At 48.6% G+C, this 20,697-nt stretch overlaps 2 protein-coding genes across 2 annotated transcripts in view; both read left to right on the top strand.

Annotated features, from left to right (window-relative positions):
- The window catches only part of HSPA12A (heat shock 70kDa protein 12A), a 160,766-nt gene extending 150,159 nt beyond the window's left edge, over positions 1 to 10,607 (top strand). Inside the window, exons 9-14 of the mRNA XM_010859279.1 lie at positions 1,370 to 1,380; positions 2,691 to 2,777; positions 3,363 to 3,467; positions 4,169 to 4,427; positions 5,113 to 5,216; positions 6,392 to 10,607. Coding sequence (XP_010857581.1) covers positions 1,370 to 1,380; positions 2,691 to 2,777; positions 3,363 to 3,467; positions 4,169 to 4,427; positions 5,113 to 5,216; positions 6,392 to 7,029 — 1,204 coding nt within the window. The 3' untranslated portion in view covers positions 7,030 to 10,607. The remainder of the gene's footprint in view (positions 1 to 1,369; positions 1,381 to 2,690; positions 2,778 to 3,362; positions 3,468 to 4,168; positions 4,428 to 5,112; positions 5,217 to 6,391) is intronic.
- A 1,929-nt stretch (positions 10,608 to 12,536) lies between these two features.
- Positions 12,537 to 20,264, top strand: LOC105002586 (chromosome unknown open reading frame, human C10orf82). The gene is made up of 6 exons (XM_010859283.1): positions 12,537 to 12,560; positions 13,782 to 13,845; positions 17,096 to 17,314; positions 18,980 to 19,166; positions 19,681 to 19,781; positions 19,900 to 20,264. The coding sequence occupies exons 2-6, from the start codon at positions 13,791 to 13,793 to the stop codon at positions 20,043 to 20,045; spliced, it is 708 nt and encodes a 235-aa protein (XP_010857585.1). The 5' UTR covers positions 12,537 to 12,560; positions 13,782 to 13,790; the 3' UTR covers positions 20,046 to 20,264.
- Positions 20,265 to 20,697: the final 433 nt, after the last annotated feature.

Raw genomic sequence — 20,697 nt, forward strand, 5'->3', positions numbered from 1 at the left:
CCGCCATCACTGCAGCCCACTTCCATCCTGCCTTGGAAGGCCCAGGTCCTGGAGGAGGACAGGGATGACATGAGTGAGAACTGTCACCAGTTAGTCCTGAGCTTTCCTTGATCCTCAGCTTGAAGGCTGTTTCTGCACTGCCTGGGACACTGGGCCCCAGGCTCACCCTTGGCGGGCACACATTCCTGTCCAGACAGGGCTCTCTTCCTCTTTACAAGGTGACTCTGCCCCAGCGGCCATGCTTTTCATTTTTAACCTAGGATGGAGGAGTCTGTGAACCTGAGCGATGAGACAGTGGCAGGAAGTTCACTTGTCACCAGGCTGCTGCCCCCTCAGCCTGCCAGGGCCATGTGTTCGCCGCCTGGATCTGATTCACCCAGAGCGAACGGAAACAGGCTTCCCTCCAAGTCTCGGGGCTCGAGTTGCCTTTTTCTCACAAGGCTAGCCTCACTGCTGACTAAACCCAATGCATTCACATTTTAAATATTCAGGATCATTGTTTTAATTGGAAAAAAGAGGAATGTCTGACTGGGCTATTTCATATACTGATCCTTACTCAATTGTTCATAGACAGCCGCTCATGCCAGAATTAGCTGATTGAGCACAGCTCTCCTTGAGACTTCTTAAGCACAACAGTCACATAGGAGGACCCGTTAGAATGCCTGCCTTTCCCAGGAGCTCAGGAGTTTTTGTCTCTCTTTCCTTTAATGTATCCTATCATGCCCACACTGCTCCATGTCTGTGCCCTGTGCCTTGTGGAATTTGCTGTTGTTTTCTGTGCTCAGAGCAGTGTCTTTGGTTTTTGAAATCCTCATGTTGTTGGCTACCAACCCTCAGAGGGTCAGTGAGGCAGGGGTTCCATCTTAACCTTGCTTTTTGCTGAGAACCTCCCTCCCAGAAGGACAGAGTGCTGTGTGGGAAGGCCTGGCAGAGTGCTTAATCAGGGGGTACCCAGGATGGCATCAGTAGCCTGAGCCCCCCCACCTCGGGCCATTCTCTGCCCTCTGATGCCCCTCCCTGATAGACTCTGTCTCCAGCACTGCAGGGTTTACTGTTGGTATTATTCGACTCCAAAAGGACTTAACAATATTAGTAAAGGCTACATTTTTCACAATCTTGGGCATATTTGCCTGAAAAACAGGATTTTCTGAGTGCTCAAAACATGTTTTATTAGCCTCACTTAGCCGTTTTTTACACATGCCATTTTCTTGGCCACCTAGGCTGTTTTGGAAAGTCAGTCCCCACTGCAAAGTGTTCAATGTAAGTTCATCTGGAGCTGGGCATAGGAGAGAAGCCCTGAGTCCTGGGACCCCCCACCACCCCAGGCCTGCCGGAGCTCTTTAATCAGGGACGGCCTGAGGAGCTTAAGGCTGGCCCGATGTTGATGTTTGTCATTCTAATCCCCAGAGGAGATGCAGCCTTGTGAACACTGTGCTCCTTGCTGAAGGAAGCTGGAGGGTCAAGGGTCCTTTATTGGATAACAAACAGCAGATGGATTTGTAGGGCTGAGGGACTAAAGATTTGGTGGGGCGCAGAGTGGTGGATTAGAGCCTTTGTCTTTAAAACCAGGATTGCTCTGAACTGTTCATGGTGGGGGTCATTTGTTGAGTTCACTGTCTCATACTTGGTGCTTTGCCTTCCTCATCACCTACTGTGTGCCTGGTGTCACAGTGGGTGCTGACAACAAATCAGAGGGCCAGTCCCTGCTCAGCCTGCGTGGAGCTTGGGCCAGGTAGTATCATCCCATTTTATGGATGAGGGAACTGAAGCCGAGAAAGGTTAAGTGATTTGCCCCAATTCCCATCGTGCCTGTGCTCTGGTGCTTCCCAGGCTCCCTCTCACAGCATCTTTCCCTCCTCTTAACATTCCTATTCAGCGTTTTCAGACTTCACTCTAAATTGTTAAGTCTCAAAGGCAGGGGGTCCACCGTCTGAGGGTTCATTTCAGGCTGCAAGACAGAGTTGTGGGAACGCCAAGTCCCTTGACCTCCCTGACCTGGTTTCCTCATCTGAGCACAGGACGATGATTTGGGCCCTGTCCGTCTCAAGGGGCTGTCGGGAGCCAGCGGGAGATTAAATACCCATGCAAGGCATCACAGCCACTGAGTACCCCAGCCACCCCTAGGTTGTCCCGCATTGTGCGGGGGAAAAAGGCGGCGCCGGCTTCGCTAGGTTCAGCCGCGCCACCTTGTGGCGGAAGAGCATATCGACTTCAACTGAGTCTGGAAAGGGCTCCAGGCCGGTTTATCCCAGACCCAGATAGGAAAACATACCCCGCATTCCATGTATCAGACCAAGTTCCTTGATGTGAAATTATTTAACCAAGCGCACTGCAGGCCATTTGGCAGACAGCTTCCTCCCTAGGGCAGCAGAGCCAGGAAACTGACCTATTTTATTTCCATTCCCCTGAAACGGTTCCTGGAGGAAGGGAATCTCACCACAGTGAGCTTTTCAGCAGGGCACTGGCTAGCTCCAGGCAGATGAATAGATGGAGGCCGGTGGAAATAGCTCCTTGCTGTGGAAGAGCTGGCTTTGTCATTCCCCATGTTGTATTTATGTAATCATTCTGATCAAGATCACCAAATGTTCTGTTCCCAAACCTCCCATGCTCTCTCACCTCCACTGACTAAAGGGACTGCGGCTCTTTCATGCTTTCTCACCCGTTGTTATTTTCTTTCTGTTGGCCACTAGCTAAGGAACACATACGACGTAATCGGCAGAGTCGGACCTTTCTGGTGGAGAATGTCATAGGAGAAATCTGGTCTGAGCTGGAGGAAGGTAGTGTCCTTGAATGTCCTTTGCCCCTGCTGGGGTGTGTGTGTGTGTGTGTGTGTGTGTGTGTGTGTGTGTTGGCAAAAATGCATTCCTATTTGTTCTTTTTACACTTTTGGAAAATGTTCCAAATCGGTTTTACAGACCTGCTTGCCCAGGGAGAGCTCTTTTTGGAGCTGTAATTTTGCATGTTCTAAAACCATATAGGCTCTTCAGAACAAAAATAGGAGCTGGAACTCACCAGTTCCAGGGTAAGCCTTGTGTTATAAACAGCAGGTCATTCGATGGTGCTGTTACCTTGGCAGGAAGTTGTCAATTTGTACATGCCAGGTTTGCGGTGTCGTGTGACATGAATGCTTTAGTCTTAAAGATTCATTCGTCTGTGTTCACAGTCCATGCTAACTGGCATTTCTGGGCAGACATTATCTCATTCTCTTTAGTCATGAATAACTTGCTGTGCTCCTAATTAGCAAAACCATTGTACTAATGGGTGTTGATGGAGCTTAGCTGGGTACCCCGTCATCACCTGCCAGATTGTTCCAGGACACAGTGGACAAGTGGTCTGTATAAAGGATGGCTGTTTTGTACCAGGTGACAAGTATGTGGTGGTGGACAGTGGCGGCGGCACCGTGGACCTGACAGTCCATCAGATACGGTTACCAGAGGGACATCTTAAAGAACTGTACAAAGCAACAGGTAAGCCTGAGAAAATGAGGGAAATGGCTAATTTTCTCATACCTGAGCTGTTTTACTCATTTCTGATTTCTCTCAGCATCTCACTCTTTCAGTGCCATCAGCACGTGAGATTATGAGCAGTATGGATGTGTGAGACCAGAGAGCAAAATGCCATTAAATGGCCTTTAAACACAAACTGCCATAACTTGGGTCCGGGCCTAAAGTGAGCCTGTTTCAGATCCTGGCCATGATCGTCACCTGTGATTTGGTGCTGTGGCTAAGTTTTCCATGGAGATCCCAGGATGAGACCACCTAAACCAAAGAACGTGCTTGTCCTTTTAGTGGGGATGGAAAGGATGAGTAATTAGTAGATCACAAGGACTTGGTGAGGTCTGCTGGCTTCACAGACTCAGTCCTTAGATTTCTTGGGCAGGAATACCACGATGTTCCCAATTAGCTAAATGCATTGATTTTATTTAAAATGTAAATAATTTTAAACCAATGGTTGACGAGTGATTTTTATAGCAAAGTTTTCCCATGTGGAATAAGAAGAACCTAAGGGTTTTAAAGAGTAAGTAAAAACACACAGCTGCGGTCTGCTGGCTAAGTGGGCCCACATTTGGGCTACTGTCTTTGGCAAAACCCAGGGTAGGCTGCTACTCAGACTTCGGATTCTGTTTCTATTTTTAACAGAGTGCTCTCCCATTTTGTTCTTGACCTAGGTGGACCCTATGGATCTTTAGGAGTAGACTATGAATTCGAAAAGCTTCTGTGTAAGATATTCGGAGAGGATTTTATTGAGCAATTTAAAATTAAGCGTCCTGCGGCCTGGGTTGACTTAATGATTGCATTTGAGTCTCGAAAAAGGGCGGCTGCCCCAGACCGAACTAACCCACTGAACATCACCCTGCCCTTCTCCTTCATTGACTACTACAAGAAGTTCCGGGGACACAGCGTGGAGCACGCCTTGAGGAAGAGCAAGTGAGTCAGGCTCACGTTTGGCTCAGGACAGTCTAGGGGGTAGAAGATGTTGATGGGAGGGAGGAAGAGGGTGTGAACTCTGAGTTCCAGTCCTACACGCTTGCTGTGTGACCTTGGGAAAGTGATTCAACTTTTCTGGTCCTTAGTTTTTTCATCTGGAACATGGGCATGATAATTCCACTTACTTCAAAGGGTTGCTGTGAGGGTGAAATGAATTCATATACGCTTAGCACAATGCCTGGGACCTGGAAAGTGCTATCTATGTGTTAGCTATGATTATGCACTAAAAAGATGAGCTTTACGAAAGCAGGGAAGTTTGGCTCCTGCTTTGTCCCCAGAGTCCACAACAGAACCTGTTGTGGGTTCTGTTGTGGGTTACTGAGCACTGAGTAGGTGCTCAGTAAATATTTGTTGAATGAATTATCACTCTGTCTTTTGCATTAGATTTTGGGTTTCACTGTATCAGGAGAGGGTTGGCCAGAGCCCAAAGTAAAGAGAAACGGAAGAGGTTGTGCCTTAGCTTTTAAGCTCCTAAGGGTCTAGATCCTGGTGGTTTAGGGTATTACTAAGGGATCTTTGGACTTTCAGACCCCCTTCCCCCCCTCAGATGTGACAGCTGTTCTGCCAAGGCCTGTGACTTGGGTATCCTTTCTACACTCTCACTCTCTCTCTGCCCGCCCCACAGTGTGGATTTTGTCAAGTGGTCCTCGCAGGGGATGCTGAGGATGAGTCCAGATGCCATGAATGCCCTTTTTAAGCCAACCATCGACAGCATCATTGAGCATCTCCGTAAGTGATCAGCCAGGGCTTGGCCACTTGGTGGGGCAGAGCCAAGAATGGGGACTGGGGTTTCCAGCATCACCCACCAGTATATGTGAAATTGGGATGGCAGGGGGTCCAGGGTTTGGCGCCACAGGTCAGGGTCCCAGCAGGAGTGGGCAGGGCCTGGGCATGTACGAGGGTGGCTGAGAGCCCCTTCTCATCTGGGCTTTCTGTCTGGCTTCAAAGGTCAGAGAGCTGGGACGTCTAAAGCAGTATATCATCGAGTGACTGGCCTTAGTGAAGGGATGGTCCTTGCTTTATCAGAATAGATTAGAAACCATAACCTCTGCTGGGATGGAGGAACGGTTATGTAAACCAAAGGTCTATCCCCACCCCCGTCACCAAACACACACCAGAGCCCTCACCTGGGGACACAGTAGACTCACCAAGGCCTCTTCCAGTATCCAGGGCCTCTTCCAGCATCCAGGGCCTCCACCTCCCACTCTGTACCTGGCCAATCAGAACCCCCAGGGGTGGGGTGGGAATTTGATGAAAACCAAAGAATAATATTTCTGACAGCCTGCCTTGACTCAAGAGAACCACAGGTTTGGAGAGGGTGAGGGGTATTCATTTACACCTAACAAAGAACTGCTTAAACTGATCACCATCTAGCTGTGAAAATGAGTTTCTACTTAGCAGTAGCTTGAGTTTTTATTCCTGAGCATACTGACGTACAGACCTCCTTTCTTTAAAAGTAATATAGACATATATTTACTTTTGGCTGTACTGGGTCTTTGTTGCTGCCTGAGGCCCTTCTCTGGTCACAGCGGGTGGGGCTGCCCTCCAGCTGCGGGGCGCACGCAGGCTTCTCATTGCAGTGGCTTCTCTTGTTGCCGAGCACAAGCTCCAGAGTGTACTTCCTAGCTGTGGCACACGGGCTTAGTTGCCCTGCGACAGGTGGAATCTTCCTGGACCAGGGATCGAACTGGTGTCCACTGCATTGTGAGGCGGATTCTTAACCACTGGACCACCAGGGAAGCCCATCAAACCTCCTTTCCTTAAAGGACTAGCTCTACAAAAGTATTCTGTTTGAGTTCAGACCAAGAGTGTCCTCCAGTTGGTCCATTCCCCGCCTTCTCAGGCCACCCAGTCCCCCTTGGCTCTTGGTGACAGGTTGCTTGTCCCCTCCTCTTCCCTTTCAGGGGACCTGTTTCAGAAGCCGGAGGTGTCCACAGTCAAGTTCCTCTTCCTGGTGGGCGGCTTCGCCGAGGCGCCCCTCCTGCAGCAGGCGGTGCAGGCTGCCTTCGGCGACAAGTGCCGCGTCATCATCCCCCAGGACGTGGGCCTCACCATCCTCAAGGGCGCCGTCCTCTTCGGCCTGGACCCCGCGGTCATCAAGGTGCGCCGGTCCCCACTCACGTACGGGGTGGGCGTGCTGAACCGCTACGTGGAGGGCAAGCACCCGCCCGAGAAGCTGCTGGTGAAGGACGGCACCCGCTGGTGCACCGACGTCTTCGACAAGTTCATCTCCGCCGACCAGTCCGTGGCCCTGGGCGAGCTGGTCAAGCGCAGCTACACCCCGGCCAAGCCCTCCCAGCTGGTCATCGTCATCAACATCTACAGCTCCGAGCTGGACGACGTGAGCTTCATCACCGACCCCGGGGTGAAGAAGTGCGGCACGCTGCGCCTGGATCTCACCGGGGCCAGCAGTACCAACGTGCCAGCCCGCAGGGAGATCCAGACCCTCATGCAGTTCGGGGACACCGAGATCAAGGCCACGGCCATTGATATAGCCACTTCCAAGAGTGTCAAGGTTGGGATCGACTTCTTAAATTACTAACCAGCCCTCCCCGCCACCGGTCCCCTCCGTGGACTTGGCTCACCCGCATCTGCTGACCTCAACCCTGACTGTTCTTTCCCTGCCCTTGACCCTTGCCATCACCCATCTGAATTCCAGCGGGGAAGATGAGAACAGCCAGGGCTAGACATAATTAGGGGATGTTTCTGAGGGCACACTGGAGTCAGAAAAACTGTCGGCAGTGAAGATGGAGGTTGGGGAATACGAAATTTGAGCATCCTAGAAGAGCAGCTAGTGTTCACAGGTAAAAAGTGGTGAAACACCCACCTGACAAGGGAATCAGTACATTTCTGCAGCAGTGATTAGGCTGGGGTTGAAGAGATCTCCCTTCCGTAGAACTTAGGATGCCCTATCACAACCTTTCCAGATTTGAAATAAGATCTTTGAGCCAAGAGAAGACTCTTCATCTCTCTGAGACTTTCCTTTTTACGTATTTTGGATGGCAGTCCATATAAAATACCACCCATCTGCAGTTAATTCCTTTTCATCATCATGTGATTGAAAGTGGTGACTCAGTGGGAGCTTGGAGGGTTTTTTAAGCCGGTGGGAGAAGCCTGCCTACACTGGGCACTATTTTAGGTTCTCATAATTTGACTTCCAAATAGGCTCAGTGAAGAATAACTGCAGCTTCAGCTAATCCACGAGGATTTGTGAGTGGGAGCACTGACGCCTCAGCTTTTCAGCAGGTGAAAATTTGCTTCGAGGGAAATGGATATCGAGCTACTGACATATCCCAGGTTATTTATATGCTGGGAAAGAACTCCCCAAAGGCCAAATCCTGAATTCTGAATTCATAAGTAATTCAAGTTAACCTCAGTAGGATTCTGTGTGAGAAAATGAAGTCGCAAGTTGCCTTGTTCACATCACCAAGCCTGGGCGCGAACACGGGAACAGGCTTTGAAACAGCCCCTTTCCTCAATGAGCACACATATTTTCAACTCCCTCCCTCCTCCCGGCTCGCCCTCATCTCCCTAAGAGTTTTTGGCCATTTAATTCCACATTTGGGGAAGACTACATTAGTGATACACAGGCAGAGAATCTGTTCTACAAAATATTTCATTAAAATCTTCCGTTTCTAAACTTGAACTGAAGATTCTACCTACAGGCATTCAGAGATCGATACTGAACGAATGAAGCTGGTTTTTGTTTTTGTTCAAAGCAGATCTGTGGATCTCCCCTGCAAGAACTGCCTGGGGACTTCTTAAAAACAGGTTCCTGGATCCTCTCCCTTTTATGAACTCGAGTCTTGGAGAGGGAACCCAAATCTGCAATGTTTAGTAAATGCCGCAGGGGACTGTGGCTGAATTGGAATCTGAAAACTCCCAACTTTAGGTTTTTTGAAAGCTGGGGCACGGACTGCAGCCTCTGGTTAGGTTCCTTGAGGGGGAGGATCTACAAGTGAAGGGCCAGGAGCCCACCCCTTGCCCTCTGGGGAGTGGGGCTGGAGCTCCACCTGGCTTGGGGATGGCAGGAGCTGGGAGGAAAGAGATTGGAAGAAAGGCAGCTGAAGAATGGGGCAGATGAGCCAACTAGTGTGTGTGCCTGCTCCCCATCCTTCCCCACTTGCAAAGCCAGCCTTCCACTTTCAGGAGCCAACTGCAGGAAAAGAATCCAGAACCTGACTCACAGCCCGTCTGATCTGTCAAAGCTGTCTTTTCCACCTGCTGGAGTTCAGTCGGTTTTAAATCACTGGAGGCATGCATAATAAAAGAGGGGAAGATGGTTGAGCCACTAACTTTGAATGTGAGTTGGATTCACAAACCCATGATCACAGCCCATTATCATATGCAGATTTTAAACAGCATTTCCAATTTCATTTTAACGTGTCTCCTTTTTCACATCGCTTGCTGCAGAATTCCCTACTAGAATGTGAAACACGAACACACCAGAGAACTGGAGAATGCTAGACACATCCTTAGGAGCCGGGTTTTGCATCCAGGCACGAAGGTGTGTGCACTAGGGTCCTCTTGCTGCCTGCTCTGCTTCAAAAGCTTAATGTTATGGGTCATTCTTTGGTGTTGCCAGCCATACTCTACAAACAAGACTTTTCAATTGAGTTATAATATAATTTTATGTACATATAATATTAGAAAATTGTACAGAATCTTGATTTCTACAATGTGCTTTTCTTGTTAAAAAAGAAAAAAGGGAAAATGCTCATTGAATTTTGTTGATGACATTGCTGCCTTTAATTTTCCATGGCTTCATTTCTTGACCATGCTTAATTTGTACTGATGCTAAGCTATGGACTGTGTGTGTAGACTCAACAATAGACAGAGGTGCCTAGGGTCAGAGTCCTCTAAGAAATAGACCAGATGCATCGACAGCTTCATCAGAGCTTTCTACACATGCACATCCTTCCCAAAGGTTCACAGTTTATATTTAAAGAAGCATAATAATGTATTGATTCTCCTGTCCTGTCTTTGAGAGCTGAACTGTCTGGCTCTGTAAGCCACATGACTGTGTAGAGAAACCTCCAAAAAATGTGTCCTGCAGGGTTGTCAACCTCTCGTTTTGGGGCAATGCAATCACTCTGAGGGCAAAATGGTGATATTTTCAGGACACTAGAATCAAAGGAAGGAATCAGGTAGTACACAAATTCAGCCTTCCTACTGGATTAAGTGTGACTAATAGAGTCAAGTCCTTTTTGTGGCTAATGCAAGGCCTTTCCCACCTTGTGTTAAGGATGTCTCCTTGTCCACTATTTCTCTTCAAAGAAATGGTTGAAATTTGCAATGTTGGCAAAAAGATAATGGAGAGAGGGTGATGATTTTACTGGGTTTTCTTCTGGCCTCAGAGATGCAGTCCTAATAATCACACTTAGAATCCTCAGATCCATCTCTCCCTTCTCCACGCCCTCCCCCACCAAATATTCTAGAGTAAGAGCACTGGATGGGTACATTTGGGCACGTTTTCTCATCTTAGAAAGTTTCTAAAAGGCCTGTTGTCTTGACCCATCACTCAGTTGTCCCTGGCATATTATCTGAGGTTCAAGTGTCTTAGAAGAAGACCTGTCAAAGGATTTCCTTTGTACACAGCAGGCATTAATAAATGTTGAATGACAGACAAGTTACAGACAGACACGTAGGAAAAAAGAGACATACAAGTGCTTTTGCAGCCTGATGGCTAAGACGAGTCCATGTTACAGAGCCTGCCCTACCCCTAGAATGTTATTTAGATCAAGTTTAGCTTTTAGAGTCCAGGTCTGGTTAATTGCCAGAGTGGCAAAGAATCGCATGCACCAATATAAACAGGAGTCAAAATGCATTATTAGTTGAAGATCGAATCACACATTGTAGAGATGAAATAGCTGTGATTAAACTGCATATTTATGCTGGGAAACGGCTTAAGTGGATGACTAGTATAAAAGTTGTTGGCCATAACATCACATCTCTCATCTGCTTGGAATATGGAACTATATTCTAAAATATCAGCCATTGGGGTCTGTTCACTAAAGGATAAATTAAAACTTCACAGAACTTTGCAACAGTTCACAATTTGATTGTATCTGCAGACTCTTCTTCACAGATGTCTAATAAAGCAAAACTCTGGATCTCATGTGGCCTGGACTTTTTGTTTTTGTTTTTTTTCATTAAATTTGTAAATGGAATTATAGCTACTTACTGACCTTCCCCTTTACCCCATCTCAGGTGGAAGTTGATTTTCATGTCCTTTCTTAGGTGTTACAAGCTTTATTAACTTTCACTCCAGTAAGACGGGCTTCCCTGATGGCTCAGTAGGTCGAGAATCTGCCTGCAAAGCAGGAGACACAGGAGACATGGATTCGATTCCTGGGTTGGGAAGATCCCCTAGAGGAAGAAATGGCAACACACTCCAGTATTCTTGCCTGGAAAATTCCGTGGGCAGAGAGGTCTATTATCTTGACGCATTAGTCAGTTGCTTCTGACGTATTATCTGAGGTTCAAGTTTCTTAGAAGAAGAACTGTCAAAGGATTTCCTTTGTACACAGCAGGCATTAATAAATGTTGAATGACTGACAAGTTAGGGATCCCATAGATAGTGGGCTACAGTCCATGGGGTCGCTCAGAGTTGGATACAACTGAGCGACTAAGCATACACACCATAAGACTGGCTCCTCTGTTTACTGGGAACCAAACCTTCAACATCCATTAGCCCCCTTTCTCTTGAAGCCAAAGAAAGCAGCCCCACCAGAAAGAAGGCAGAAAAACCACAGTGCCCACTGGCAACTCCACTGCACCTAAAGGAAAGTCATGTAAAAAGAAAAGCAAAAGGCCAAGGATGGATGACTTGGCTTGTCCTCTGGTGTCCCAGCAGGCACACCTAGCTGGCTGCTGAATCTAGGGTTTTGTGTTTATTCCAGACTCTAAGTCTGGGTCAACCTCCATCCAGAGATGGCTCTAAAACTTCTGGATAGCCAGAGGTGAGCCCTAGGATCCCGTTGTTGTTGTTCAGCCACTAAGTTGTGTCCCGCTCTTTGTGACCCTATGGACTGCAGCACGCCAGGCTTCCCTGTCCTTCACCATCTCCTGGAGCTGACTCAAACTCATGTCCATGGAGTCGGTGATGCCATCCAACCATCTCATCCTCTGTCATCCCCTTCTCCTGCCTTCAGTCTTTCCCAGCATCACGGTATAGGTTCTTCCTAAGGGGGTAGCTCCACTGAGGTTTCATCTGAAGTTCAGTGGCCCTGAGGAGAGGCGGGGAGGTCTGGGAGGTGGAGTGAAACATGTATTGTGAAAGGAGGGCCATCAGGCTGTCTGGATGGTTTCCTCATCTGTAGAGGGAAAGCTGGAACTGGCAGTCTGTTCAGGCCATGCAGTCCCTGGTCTGGGTCACACAGTGGGCATCTTGGTTTCAATCCAGTGTGAAAGTTCAGCTCCCATAAAATGAGGCTGGTCAGAAGGAGTATGGTACTGCCTGCCCAGCATCCTTCATTGGGTGTTTGGTCCCCTTCTCACGCTTACCTGTCCTGGTCCGCCTGGAGATTCTCCTAGTAAGGGACACCAGGCTGCGGGTGCAGGGGTGTAAGAAGCCCAAGGGAAGCCGCCTGGACAGAGCCTTGGCTTCCCTCCCAGGCTTCTCCCCCTACCCCTGCCAAGGCCTGTTCCCACCAATCCTCTCCCCCAAGCCCAGGCTCCCCAGTGTCCACATAAGAAAAGCTGGCTTTGAGACGGATTCCTTACTGCACTCCGCGGCCCAATTTCCACACCCAGAGAGGCTTCACCTGCGGGAGACCATGTACCCTGAACAGAGAACAGCTTCGGAGGCAAAATCCTTGCTGGGAAAATCCCTGGATTTTACCCCAAGAGCGGACGCTGAGCGAGTCTCCTCTGATTCCAGGCGGGGCTTCCAGTCGAGAGGTAGAAAGCTGAGGAAGGGGGAGGGGCAGGCTGGGGGTGCGACTCCGCCCCCTTTCTCCTCCCTTAGTCCCGCGATTGGGGTGAGCGCACAAAGGCCGGGAGGCCGGGTGCTCCGGTGGAGGCCAGGAGTGGGTAGGAGGCCCCGTGGGGCTGTGATCCAGGCCGGCCCAGGTGAGGACCCTGGAGTGGGGCAAGGGTGGGGAAGCGGGGTGTCCGCGATTTCTGATTGGTTTTCCGGCCCCACCCCCAGCGTAGCTCCTCCCTAGCCTCTTCCCTTCTGCCTCCTCCAGGCAGGCCTCCAGTAGTGGTGAGCAGCCCATCACCCACCTGCGCAGATCGCCGCCGTATCCCCAACCACGCGCACGCACTCCTGTCCCCACCGGGCTTCTCAGGTGGCTCGGCGGTGAAGAATCTGCCTACCACGCTGGAAACGTGAGTTGGATGCCTGGGTCGGGAAGATCCCCTGGAGACGGAAATGGCAACCCACTCCAGTATTCTTGCCTAGGAAATCCCATGGACAGAGGAGCCTGGCAGGCTATAGTCCGCAAGCAATTAAACCACCACCACCACCACCAATCCTGCGCCCAGAGTTTAGACCGTCTGACCTCCTTGGACTCAGAAATCTTCAAACAAGTTTCTTAACCTCTTTGTGCTTTTACCATCTGTAAAACCGGGACTGAAATAGAAATTAACCCTTAGGGCAGCGGTGAGGATTTAACAAGGCTTCCCTTAGTGGCTCAAATGGTACAGAATCTGCCTGCAGTGCTGGAGACCAGGGTTCGATCCCTGGCTGGGGAAGATCCCTGGAGAAGGAAATGGCAGGAATGCAGTCCTGTCTTCAGCTGTGTGGTGGCAAGTGAATGTCTGAACTATTAAAATTCCCATCACTACTGAGTATACCCTGATGGAGACCCTCTCCTCTACCCCTGAGGCCATTTGTCCTGGCCACGAAGGCATCATTTCTGAGATTAACTGGCTGGGCAGGGTAGATGCCAGATGCAGGACCTGGCCTGTATTAAGGCAAGCACAGGCCATCCCGGAAGGAGGAAGGGGTCTGGCCCTGGAGACAGCATCCATGTAAACTGATGCTGTGTGGTACCCCACCTGCTGCCCTCCGCAACCGCAGCTTGGACTCCATGCCAACTTTAGAGACTTCTGATGGCAAGAGCGATCAGCCACAGCTTACTCCAGCCACAGCTTACTCTAATTCTTCATTATATCCTGCGCATTGAATGTTTAGTGGCATCCTTGGCTAATGCCAGTGCTTTCTCTCTGTCCCAATTCCCTGGCAAGGTTAGTCTTACTCCCAAGGACTCTGGCACATGTGCAGTGAGTTCTCTAGGAAGGGACTTCCGATGAGATGATTTCATTCCCTCTTCCCTTCATTAACAGAGCAAAATCATGGAGTCTTCCAAGACCTTCATGAGACAGATGCCGATCACACCAGGCTACAGTGGTAAGTGGTGACGGGCCCAGCAGGGGGACCATTTCTGTCTCTTCCTTGCCCCGTTATCCATGTCTGACCAGTTTAATGGGCCAGTAAGGCACTTTAGCGTTTAAGAGACCTGTTGAAAGTGCTCCATTGTTGAAGATGGCAGATCACTGTGTTCTGATAAGTGGAGAAATATAATCTAGGGAGAATTCCATGGACTGTTCCATGGGGTCGCGAAGAGTTGGACATGACTGAGCAACTTTCACTTTCACTTTCAAATCTCCCAGGACATGGTCTGGTATCCAGGAAGCACTTATCTCATGTCTCTTACATGCATTGGACCCGGGTAGACACAGATGAGTAAACTGAGGCTCTGCTCTTCTTTCCAAGTTGTGCTATTCTCAAACACTAGGGCTGTCCTTATGGTCCCATTTCTTCCTGTGTCCCCTAGAGGGAGGTGGCCAATTACTCTGGTTTGTTGGGAACGGTCACAGTTTTAGCCCTGAAAGTCCTGCATCCCAGGAAACCCCTCAGCCCTTGGCAAGTCAGCAGAACTAGTCACTCTATCCGAAGGCTTCTCCTTCTCAGCCTTCTGGGCTACTGAAAATTTACTAAATCACATCACGGTGGGTGTCGAGCCTAGTGCTCCCCAGAAGCCCTCTGCTCTCACATACAGGTATTCTCAGGAGATGAGATTCATGGAGAGTATTCCAAGGTTGCCCACGCTCACCTTGGTCCTACTGGTTGGTTAAGAGAATAAGCTTTGGATTTTAATAAACTGGGATTCCAATCTCTTCCTGGCCATTATCTGTGTGATTGTAAGTAGGTTACTTACCTCTGTATGGTAAGGAGAAATTTCTATAAAATGGTTGTTTTAGTTTTCTAGGGCTGTTGTATAAAACAGCAGATATTTATTCTTTTACAGTTCTGGAGGCCAGGAGTCTGAAATGAGGTATGGGCAGGACCACACTCTTTGATGGGCCCTGGTGTTCCTTGTCTTATGGCAGCATCACTCCAGTCTCTGCCCCCATCTTCTCGTGACTTTTCCTGTGGCCATCGGCTCAGTGTCTCTGTGTCTTTGTTTCTCAGATCACCCTCTCCTTTCTTTTAGAAGGAAGCTAGCCATTGGATTTGGGAGTCCATCCTCAATCTAAGATGATCTCATTTCTGAAACCTTAATTACACCTGCAAAGACTCTATTTCCTGATAGGTTCACCTTCATAGGTTTCAGGGGTTAGGACTTGGGTAGATCTATTGATTCAGCCCACTATATGGGGTAGGGATAGGTTCCTCATAAGACTATTGTGAAGATTGAAGGAGCTTTGTTGTTGTTCAGCCACTAAGTGGTGTCCAACTCTTTGCGACCCCATGGACTGCAGCACGCTAGGCTTCCCTGTCCTTCACCATCTCCCGGAGCTGGCTCAAATTCATGTCCATTGAGTGGGAGATGCCATCCAACTATCTCATCCTGTGTCACCCCCTTATCCTTTTGCCTTCATTCTTTCCCAGCATCAGGATCTTTTCTAATGAGTTGGCTCTTCGAATCAGGTGGTCAAATTATTGGAGTTTCAGCATCAGTCCTTCAAAATTCAGGGTTGATTTCCTTTAAGATTGACTGGTTTGATCTCCTTGCAGTCCAAGGGACTCTCAATAGTTTTCTCCAGCACCTTAGCTCAAAAGCATCAATTCTTCGGCACTCAGTCTTCTTTACAATCCAGCTCTCACATCCATATGTGACTACTGGGAAAACCATAGCTTTGACTATACAGACCTTTGTCGGCAAAGTGATGTCTCTGCTTTTTAATATGCTGTCTACGTTTGTCATAGCTTTCCTTATAAAAAGTTCAGTTCAGTTCAGTCGCTCAGTCGTGTCCGATTCTTTGAAACCCCATGAACCACAGCACGCCAAGCCTCCCTGTCCATCACCAACTCCCGGAGTTTACCCAAACTCACGTCCATTGAGTCGATGATGCCATCTAACCATCTCATCCTCTGTCATCCCCTACTCCTCCTGCCTTCAATCTTTCCCAGCATCAGGGTCTTTTCAAATGAGTTAGATCTTTGCATCAAGTGGCCAAAATATTATGTGAAACAATCTTTCACATTCTCAATTTCACTAAAGGAGCTGACATACATTTGAAATATCTTGGCCTTTAGCAAGACTCAATAAAGGTTGTTTGTAAAAAAAAATAATAATAAAGGTTGTTTGTATTTCTGTGTGTGTGTGTGTGTGCATACATATACACAATCAGGTAAAATCTATGCAGATCAGAGTAGACCCTGATGAAGAAGAACCACTGTGATGAGGTCCCTGGGTGTCTAGGGTCTCCTCCATGTTGTTAGTGTATCTTTTAATTGTCTTTTAATTGTCCAACATGTCTTTTAATCTCCCAAGTCCAACTGGGAGCCTGGCTAGTGGATGGAAGGCTTCCAGCACTGTCAAGAACAGTCTAATAATTCGAGTCCTCCAGAGGAGATTTCTTGCCAGTGCAGAGGGTGAGGGTTACTGCCTTCAACTCTGAGGCCAGCTTTTCTTACCTGGGGATAAAAGCAAAAATGTTGAGCTTCAATAATGAGACTTATATATTTATTTATTTATTTGCAATTTAAAGCTAAGCCTTAACCAGTTTTTTTTTCATTCTTTGTTCTTTTTAAAAATGGCCTTATTATGACAACATTATAGTACTTAGGATTCAGCATCCAGTTTAAATAAATAGTTGTGTTTTACCCATACTAATTGTAATGATTATATGTTATTTTGTGGGAAATGCTGAAAAATTGTGCTCAGGGTGGGTCTCACAGATAATGAATTTACCTTTTTGTGTAATAGGTCTCAGCTTTTAATAAGCCCGCAATTTTCTGATGGTCCGGCAAGAAAGATCCCAAATTGCATTTGGAAAGTGTCAAGGAAAATAAGCTTTCTCTTTAAAAAGATGAATAATTTCAATTACTCCTCAGACTATCATTTTGGCCCATTAAATGCTTTCCCCATTTGCCATTCGGGCTGACATCGGGGGCTTTGCTATCAAAGAACATTACTGTCATCGCCTTTGTGGAAACGGGCTTTCCCTCCCCACTCCAAGGTCATTTTTTGTGGCCTTGGGAGGACCCAGCCACAGTGGAAATAATAGCATGGCTTGTATTCATGGCCTTTGAGGAAATGCAGCGTTGTCGGCCAAGGAAGAAATGGCCAGGGCTGGGCAGAGATTCTGGGGGTTTGGGCAGGATCTGAATCTCTTGCTGAAGGTTGTGATTCCCTCCTCGACTCTTGCAGGCTTCGTGCCCTACCTGAGCTGCCAGGGCACCTCCAGCGAGGACAACATGGCCAACTGTCTGAAAATCTTCCAGGAGAACACACGGCGGTGTAAAGACCAGCTGGAGGAATTCCACTGCTCTGTGGCCACTGCCCCAAAACTGAAACCTGTCCGCTCGGAAGGGACGGTCCTGCGGACACTGCACCAGTATTACCGGCAGTACCATCCCTTAAGTCTGGGTACTGGCTTCTGGACACTGGCTCCCCCTTCACCCTGGGCCCCATTGCAGGGCCTGACTGGATCACTGAGCGGCCACCAAGAGTACCGTTCCAGATCCCCAGGCGTCTATGCAAAGTGGAAAGGCTCAGTTGCTTAAAAGGAGAAAGAAACATATCCAGGGGGAGAGGGAGACAGCTGGAGAAGAGGGTTCTGGTACTCAGCTCCCTGGGTGGTCATCACGGAGGTTCAGAGAGCAGCTGTGGTCTCAGTGTGCATGTGTGCTAAGTCGCTTCAGTCGTGTCCGACTCTGACCCTAGGGACTGTAGCCCACCAGGCTCCTCTGTCCATGGGATTCTCCAGGCAAAAAATACTGGAGCGCATCACCACGCCCTCCTCCAGGGGATCTTCCTGATCCAGGGATTGAATCCACATCTCTTATGTCTCCTGTATTGGCAGGCGGGTTCTCTACCACTAGCGCCACCTGGGAAGCCCCTGTGGTCTCAGTAGTTATGGCTTTTTAGTTGCTTTCTCTGTGCCCAGCATCGTTATTTCATTAACCACCCATGACAGCCATATGAAGTCGATACTATTATTCCCACTTGAGCATAGTGTCCCTTGTCTGAGGTCAGACTTGGGGTTTGAACCCAGCTCCTCCAGGTGCTAGCTGGGCAGGAAGGGGTTTTGCACTGAATAACAACCATAATAATAGTGGAAAAAAACAGCTGATGATATGACTGTATAATGTTAATCATCAAAACAGTGATTTATCCTAGCTGGTTTTTAAGGTCTAACACCCAACAGGAAAAGTAAAGGACTGATTACCTTTATTATTCTTACTGTAACTGGGGACTTTTCAATACACGGTAACTCACATGTTTGTCATGCTTTGGAAATTTCCCAGCCATTTATAAGAAGCACCAGCCTAAGAGTTTGGGCTTTAGCCCAGCTCTGTGACTCTTTGCTGTGTGACGTAGGGCAGGTGACTTCCCATCTCTGGGCTACAGTTCCTTCATCTAAGGCAGGGAAGGATGGACTAGACACTCCCTAGGGTGCCTTCCAACTCTGAGGTTCTGGGACTCTCTGGTCTAATTCAATTCTTACAGCAACTGGAGGAGACAGAGGGCAGGCAGTTATCTTTCATCTCACAAATGTAAAATTGCAGAAGGTCAGCCCACCAGGCGGCCAGAGCTAGGTGTGATGTGCTTTTTCCTGACCTACATGCTTCTCTTGATTCCCTTAGTTAAATCATCAAGGAGCATCAAATGCCTGAAGCTTTTGTGTTGTTGTTGTTAGTCTGAGAAAAGAGTGGGATCCGTTTAAGAGCAATAATGGGAATCAGAGAAACGCGGGTCTAAATCCTGGCCCTGTCACTCCCTTGCTCTGTGACTCGGCCAAGATTCTCTTCACCTCTCTGAGGTCTCAATGTCCTGCTCCACGAAAGTGTTGGTGATAATAGCACCGACTTCTTAGAGTTTATAAGACAATGAGATGAGAGAGAGAACCTATGTAAATCCCCACCAAACGCAGACACACAGAATAAACCAACCAGTGGTAGCTGTCCTCATCACATCTCAGGGCCTAGGGCTCTCCCCAGGGCTGATTGTTGGGATGCTGATTGGCTTGGGAGTGCCGCCCACTGGATGGCTTCTCAAAGCCCTCAAGGAAGCATGACATCTTTTTCACAGAATGCAAGAATATAAAGAAACCTCTCCATGAGCCCCCTATCCCCGGCTGGGCAGGCTACCTGCCAAGAGCCAGGGTCACTGAATTAGGCTGCTCCACGCGGTACACCGTCATGGCCAGAAACTGCTACAGGGACTTCCTGGACCTCATGGAGCGGGCCAAACAAGCACACCTGAAACCATATGAGGAGTAAGTCTGGCTAGGGTGGTAACTGCAGAAAGCCAGAACCAAGGGAAGAGCCGATCAGGGTTTCTAGATGCCCCCAGCCCAAAGCTAGGACTGATTTTTTTGTGTGTCTGATTTGTTTTTGCAAGGCGGCCATGTTTATAATTGCAGGACCTTCCAAGTAGGAAGCCACATCCTGCCCCCCAGCTCTCCACTTGCACCCAACAAGCTCCAGGAACCCTGCTTCTGGCCTTTGCTGGTTTGCAGCGAGAAGCTGGGAGTAAAAACCAACAGGGCCCCCCACCCCCGTCCTGGCAGCGACCTGAGGCTCAAGGTTGCTGAAGAAAGGATGGTAGGACACTGCTGGGAGTGGGGCTCTTGTGGCCTCAGTTTTCTGTTCTGTAAGATGGAGATGATGATCCTTGAAGGTAAATTGTCAGGATCGGAAATGAATATACTGTGCTCATATGGGACCTGCATAGATTATACTTATTTTTATCAGTAAAAGGAATAACTATGACTTTTGTTCTTACTTTAGAATGTATGGAGTTAAGTCCACACCACCTCCTCCTACTCCTCCTCCAAAAGTTTTGTTGCATGAAGGGCTGCTGCCAAAATATCCGGATTTCTCTATTCCAGGTAAGAAGGGACTTTCTTTCCTGGCCTGCTGTTTTTAAAGCGGGCAGGATGTTTGCAGTAGCCCCTCTGCTTCGCTGGACCACCTGCCTTCGATGCGTGGGGCTGGTTTCTCTTTCAGGTGCGCAGTGTCCTACCCTCAGCCGAGCCTTGATGGAGGACCCCAGGCCCCTGATGACATGTGGCTGTACTCAGAGGCCAAGTGTTTGGTGCAGTGGGAAGATTTATCTAGAGCCACTGTCTGGAGGAAAGGACATGGAAGGGTAGGAGTGGAGAGCTTCCTAAGGAGAGGCGAATATTACCGGGGGATCAGAAGCTTCCCGTCCTCACACGAGAGTGCTTCACACACCGGACAGACATAGGGGAAATTTCCTAAGAATCCTTTTCACTGCCACCTGCATCCTGACCGTTGGGCAATAATATGTCATTCTTGATAAAGGCCTTTTATCGTCGTGTGAGAATAAAGAGGAAATACTGCTCAACCTTCTGAAGCTTTCTGTAGATTTTCTGCAGGTTCCGTTGACCCTGATGGGTGGGACCGTCTCTTCCTGACCCCAGGGTAACATTGTGTGCTTGGTAACATTGTGGCTGAAGCTCTAGCCCAGCCCTCTAATGAGTCGGCCCCCATCAGTCACCTTGGGTCATGGTGTGGCAGTCACCAACGTGGGCACAGAACCATGCCCACCCCAACCCCATTGTTTCAGAACCCCAGGCCAGGAAAGCCATTGTACTGGTTTCCTAAGGCTGCTGCACGGGTACCACAAACCGGGTGGGATAAGACAGCAGAAATTTATTGTCTCATAGTTCTGGAAGCTAGAAGTCCTCTTTTAAGGTATTAGCAGGGTCATGCACCCTCTGAAACCTTGGGAGAGAATCACTCCTTGCTCTTCCTCACCTCCTGGTGTGTGTGTGTGTGCGT

This window comes from Bison bison, unplaced genomic scaffold (assembly GCF_000754665.1).
Source record: "Bison bison bison isolate TAMUID 2011002044 unplaced genomic scaffold, Bison_UMD1.0 scf7180017864456, whole genome shotgun sequence".
Taxonomy (NCBI): domain Eukaryota; kingdom Metazoa; phylum Chordata; class Mammalia; order Artiodactyla; family Bovidae; genus Bison; species Bison bison.